Source organism: Podarcis bocagei, assembly GCF_964188305.1.
Source record: "Podarcis bocagei genome assembly, chromosome: 7".
NCBI classification, from domain to species: domain Eukaryota; kingdom Metazoa; phylum Chordata; class Lepidosauria; order Squamata; family Lacertidae; genus Podarcis; species Podarcis bocagei.
In genome coordinates this window covers 12463540-12469539 of record NC_138132.1, presented here as the reverse complement: position 1 = coordinate 12469539, position 6000 = coordinate 12463540, and the positions used below count along the sequence as shown (strand labels likewise).

General features: G+C 44.5%; 1 protein-coding gene across 2 annotated transcripts in view; it reads right to left on the bottom strand.

The window, feature by feature from the left end:
* Positions 1–735: 735 nt before the first annotated feature.
* The window catches only part of LOC308590359 (guanylate-binding protein 1-like), a 32700-nt gene continuing 27435 nt past the window's right edge, over positions 736–6000 (bottom strand). For both annotated transcript variants that reach the window (XM_081200357.1, XM_081200356.1), the window contains exons 7-11: positions 5615–5898; positions 3857–4069; positions 3326–3428; positions 2888–3081; positions 736–1374 (exon numbers count right to left, since the gene is read on the bottom strand). In XM_081200357.1, coding sequence (XP_081056483.1) covers positions 1087–1374; positions 2888–3081; positions 3326–3428; positions 3857–4069; positions 5615–5898 — 1082 coding nt within the window. In that variant the 3' untranslated portion in view covers positions 736–1086. The remainder of the gene's footprint in view (positions 1375–2887; positions 3082–3325; positions 3429–3856; positions 4070–5614; positions 5899–6000) is intronic.

Here is a 6000-nt window from a genome sequence, read left to right as displayed (position 1 = left end):
AGTTTTCATGCCTGTCCTCTGCTATTTCCCCTGCATGTGCCATTTGTTGGCATCTGTCTCAAGAGACAATGGAGTGCACCTCCGGGGGTGAAGCCAACCCGCTGGAAAATCACAGCACTGGTTGTGGCTGCAGAGACCGGTAACTTTTAAACGTCTGTCTCCCGTGTTGTTTTTGCTGCATTAGAAAGCACTGAAGTGACCTCTCCATGATGCAACCCTGGGCAGCGTGTATGGAGGTCCTGGGCTGCCCAGACGACAAGACCCTGGTTCTCAGCCTCACTGATGTGGTCCAAAGGAAAGCATACATTTGGCACCAGCTTGGCTGCAAGATTTGCTGGGAGAGGCATAAAATCATAAGGCTATAGGCAAAGACCAGGCCATTTATTTCATTTATTTGTTTTCTATACAGTTTTGCATGCCTGAAAAGAAATAGCATATAAGAAAACAAGTTGGACACAACTATTCACTTAGTTCTCTAGCCAGTTAGAAACTCAGATATATAAGCTGGGCGCCTAATGACTCCTTAAAACAGTACATACAGCGGAAGAGATAAGGCCGCCTTCTGCTCCCCCACTCTTCCCAGACAGGCATGTGATTTTATCATGGGAAGCCTTGCTTCTTCTTCCTATTGCATTCTGGGAAATCTCATTTATAATCTCCTCTCTTGCTAATAATTTCTCTTCTTGCTACTAAGTGTGTAACGTACCAAGGCCACATACCAAAGATCTCTCCTCATTGTGCACAGGTCAAAAAGTTGATGTTTATTCGCTCCCAATTATATTCTTTATGTTATGCTAAATAATTAGTAATTGCTTTAAGTCATGCTATAATCAATCTCTAGTTTTAATTTGATAAGGAGTTGTCATAAGTGTCTGAGCTCAAGTTCTTTCTTACCCTTTGATGTATTGAAGATTAACATACTTATTTAATCCCTCCTTGTAACTATACTACCCAATAAGAAATGAGTTTCTTTGTCTTCGTAACAACCAATCAGCAACTAGCACACCCATTGCAATGCTTGTTAATATTCAATAAAAGAAGAGCTCCCAGGTTTTTCACCTGGCAGAGTTACTTGCTTGACACCTTCTACTTGTCTGTCTGACTCTCATTTTGCAACAGTGGGTTTTTACTCCTTGGTGTGCTTCCTACACTCTGTGGTGCACTTTCACTCTTTTGTTGATTTAGAGCACTGGAAAAGATCTTGTAGTGCAAAAGCTGTGCTGCTATAGATGATACAGCTGCCGCCCCTTTTTCTATAGCAGACAGAATAAGGGCCGCATTGGAGTTATTATTTTCTTCTTTGAGACGTTGGATTTCATCTTCCATCTCATTGGCCCTCTGCTGAAATCCTTCCTTCAGCAGTTCCTCTTGTTCCTGGGAAGTTGAGAAGCACACAGAGACAGTTTAGTTGACGGAGGGATAAGAAATGGGTCAGCATCTATGAACAGGGATGGGATCAGGCCAGACCTGGACCACTTTGTGTGGCAGTTGCGTTTTCGTAGCCAACCAATGCATTTCCCACTGTGTTGCCAAATGGCCTCCCATTAAACCAACTGTCTCCAAACTAGACCTGCTTTTTTATTTTGAGCATATAGGGATATGTGCAAAAATGACGTGGTTAACAGCAACAGAAGCTTGGCTGTGCGCAACAAACAAAATTCAACTCAGTCCTGCTCTGTGTCCTCAGGCAAGCCAATATCTCTCAATCCCAGCTGGACCCATACCTTCACAGATAAGAGATACGGTCAATGCTACAAATATTAATGGACTCTCATCATCCATGACCACTGGCTGAGGCCGATGGGAGCTGGAGGCCACTAACATTTGGAGGGTACTATGCGGACTATTCCATCCTATACTGTATGGGCAAAATTAGATCCTGACCCACCTGAAGGGGTTGTTATAAAGAGAACAAAGGAATTGTATAAGAAGTTGTTTGAACACTCAGGAAAAGTACTGTAGAAACGCCAGCTAACGTCTATTGAATATATGGAACCTAGGTTTTACCAAGCCACAGTGAGTCACTGAAAAGCTCCCAGACAGTGCAGCTTTCTTGCCTGTAAGAGCATATTATGCCCATTTTAAAGCAGGTTCTCTAGTTAAGGATTTTCCAGGCACAAATCAAGGTGACGGCAATCACCTTTAAAGCATTAAATGCTGTATTTTTTGCACCATAACACTCACTTTTTTCCTCCTAGAAAGTAAGGGGAAATGCCTGTGCGTGTTATGGAGTGAATGCCTGTGGGTGGCGGGGGGATCTGCTGCAGTCGTGAGCAGAGGATCCATGGTTCCTCTTCCTTCCCTCCTCCGTGGTTACAAAGCATGCATCCACATGGATCCTCAGGATTTTTGCATTGGGCTACTCCAAACTCACTGTCAGATCACATGTCTGTGGCCACAGCATGAACCACAAAAATCATATATCCACTATTTCGTTTACAATATTATTTTTTTCTTGTTTTCCTCCTCTAAAAACTACGTGCGTGTTATGGTCTGGTGCGTGTTATAGAGCGAAAAATACGGTAATTTGTTCTTGATTTTGCTTGAAAGACATAGGGTTATGTGGCCTGTATAAAGAGGGTGATGGCATATCCGGAAATGTATGGTTTATGTTGAGACATTTAGAAGGGTAAAGGAGGCTATCTGTGAACTAGATCTGGCCTTGAATGGAGGAAGAATTTGGCTTCTATGCAGCATCCTAAAAAGAAAGCAGGAGCAGGGGAAATGGGACCCTCCAGATTTTTCTGGTCCATGAACACTGGCCATACTGACTGGGAAAGGAGAGAGTTGGCTCCAGCCACATCTGGAGGACCACAGACTCCCCACCCCTGGCCTAAATATTGAATCTTCCAATGGGTCAGTCTGCATCTGACTCAGCTCTCTTTACCTTGAGTTTATGCCGTATCATCTTTTCTGTTTCCTCTTCCATCAACTTCTTCTCTTTCTCCATCTTCTCCTTCAACAGCTGGAGCTGTTCATCGTTGCTTCGCTTCTCATCCTCCATCATTTGCTTCAGTCTGGCCTGCTCCTGTTTCAACAGCTTCTGCTGCAGCTGGGCTGCTTCGGCCTTAGCGCGCTGGGCTGGGGGCCAGCAAAGGAAAAGAGACAACATGAATACTGAGGGGGCTGCCATCCCTCGCCGCTATCTCCCCTTCACCCTGTGTTCTGTTCAATGTTCTCTCCTTGCCTGAAGATGAGAATACTACATCTGTCGCTATGCCATTCTGCAAAAAGGTACCACAACTGTAACCCTTCCCTGGGAACTCAGTCCAGCCAGAGAAGGCCATGACGTTTACTTTCTAATACATATAATTTAGATATGCACCTTCAATTTCCTTCTGTTTGTCGGTCAGGGTGTGGTCCATCTGAAGGAGAGAGTTTGCCACCGTCTGCTTGGATTTCAGGAATTCTTCAAGAGCTTTGTCTGCCTGATAACACATTGAGAGCAAAAGTTATTCATTTTACAGTATAATGGGGGGGACAGACGAGATTATATATTGTGATTAAGGGCAAAAATTGGTGTATAGTAAATTAATAATTGTATCTTAATAAGGCGCTGAGAAATTGATAATAGTGGTCCCTAATCCTTCTCACATAGCCTACAAGTCAAAGGTCTTTTAAACTATTTTATGTAAACCAATTTAATATATTTTTCATTGAACAGAGTTTATTCATCTTGGTAAGTAGACGAACAAACTAATTCACTTTGAATCAAGCCCTATTGAATTCAGTGGGGCTTTCTCCCAAGAAAATATTCACAGTACTGCACTCCAGGTCTAAAGTTTGGATCTGTCCTCAGTCAGTATAAGAATGCTCATTCTTTGGATATCACAGAAATGCTGGCTTCCTGCCCTACCTGAATTCCTTTCTCAGGTACCAAGTGGTATTTCTTCTCTATTTCGTCCCGTTTCTTCAGATAACGCTGGTAGCCACCAGGCACAGAATAAATTCCCATCCGGAGCTCATCTTCTAGCTCCTGGGAAAGATCTGTCAGCACGGCAAAGCAGCGGTCAAAAGACGCCTGCTCATTCTTCCTGCAGAACTCTTCCTTTTTCTGCTTCAGCTCTTGCTACAAGAGACAGAAAATTGGCAGAAAGATGATCTGTTAATAATGATGAAAAAGCTTTTCCTCTTTAGTGGAAAGACTTACTAACAAGGCCACATCAAAACTACAGTACAAATTTCAATTGACTTAGCTGTCCCCACTCCCACCAAAAATCGTGGGAACTGGCTACAACATCAATGTTCTATAACGGCTGCATTTCTAAAATGTAGGCCAGTTTAAATTGTCTGGCTCCACCTTTCCTAAAGTTAAAAACTAAGTGTGTACCCAATCAAATTGCAATCCTACCAGTCTTCTGGGATATGTGTTTGTCTTCCATTTCATCTGGAGAATGTGTCTTTCACAGATAACTAAGCGAGCAATCCTACAGCAAGATGCTCCACGATGAACGGGCTAGGATCCAGCGGCTCTCTGGCTGAGCCAGGAAGTTCCCCACACAAGCAAGCTATGCTGGCTTCGCTCCCTCATGCTTGGTTCAGTCAGGGATACTCCAGAGTATCCCCCTGATCCCGGTTCAGCCATGACTCACATCTTGAGCTGGCCTAAAGCCTGAAAAGAGGGCATTTAAGGAGCATGATGGGGGCAGGACCGGGGGGGGGGGGGGAATCCTAAGTCTATTCTGCTCAGTCATATGACCTGGAAACCCAATGAAAACTCAGATGGCCAAGGGGATGGTGCAGTTCAAACACTTATTTTAAAGGTTTGTTCTACCTCTGCCAGGCTTAGGATTGCTAGGCAAGTAGTAGCTCAATGGAGTTTGGTGTATAATTTTACACCAGCTTAGCTTACACCAGCCTGCTTTATGTCACCTTTCTATGTTCCTTTTTGCCTTTGGATAACAAGAGGCTGTCTCCATTCTGAAGTGAGATTTTTAGAAAACCGTGCGAGTTTTGGAAGGCCCTCCTAGCTGTGATGCTCAGAGCTAAGCTAGGTAAGTGTTTACAGTGGTACCTCAGGTTAAGAACTTAATTCGTTCTGGAGGTCCGTTCTTAACCTGAAATTGTTCTGAACCTGAGGTACCACTTTAGCTAATGGGGCCTCCCGCTGCCACCATGCAATTTCTGTTCTCATCCTGAAGCAAAGTCCTTAACCCGAGGTACTATTTTTGGGTTAGCGGAGTCTGTAACCTGAAGCATCTGTAACCTGAGGTACCACTGTATTCTGCTAAGTTTTATTTATTTTTTCCAGATCTTATTTTCTTCTAAACGTTTCCTTCAGCCAATTAACATTTATGTAGGAACACAGGAAGCTCCCTCGTACAGAGTCAGACCAGTATTGTCTATCCTTGGGGCAGCTCAGCCAGTAGAGCATCAGACTCTTAATCCTGTCTCATGTTGAGCAACCACGTTGAGCCCCATGTTGGGTAAAAATATCCCTGTATTGCAGAGGTTGGACTAGAGGACCCTCGTGGCCCCTTCCAACTGTACAATTCTATGACTCTTTCTGCACTGACTGGCAGCAGTTCAACACAACTTCAGGCAGAGGAGACTCCCTGATATGCCACGCTGGCAGAGGTGTGTGTTGTTTTTTTAAAAAAGAGAACAGATTTACCTCAAGCTTCTCTTGTGATTTTTTTACCAAAGCATCGCCAAAGGCACGGGCCATGAAGATGCCAGTGGCTTCCCTCTCACACTCGGCGTGCACCGCCAGCAGCTCATTGACGGAGCCCGTGGGCAGGTTCAACCGCTGCCCCATCCGCTCTTCGTAACAGGAAATGGCATCACACACAGCTGCTGCGTTCTCGATCTCTGCCAGGGCCAGCACGGCATTCTCCAAGCAGGGCAAATCCCCACTGTTGATAGCATTGACATAGGTCTTCACCAGGTTCTGAAGCACTGAAGAGGGAAGAATTGGGCAAAGTCACCAAATCAGAAATGGCAGAACAGGAATGCCCATCCCACTTAACTTTTGTACGCCAAGGAAATGTATCCCGAGTC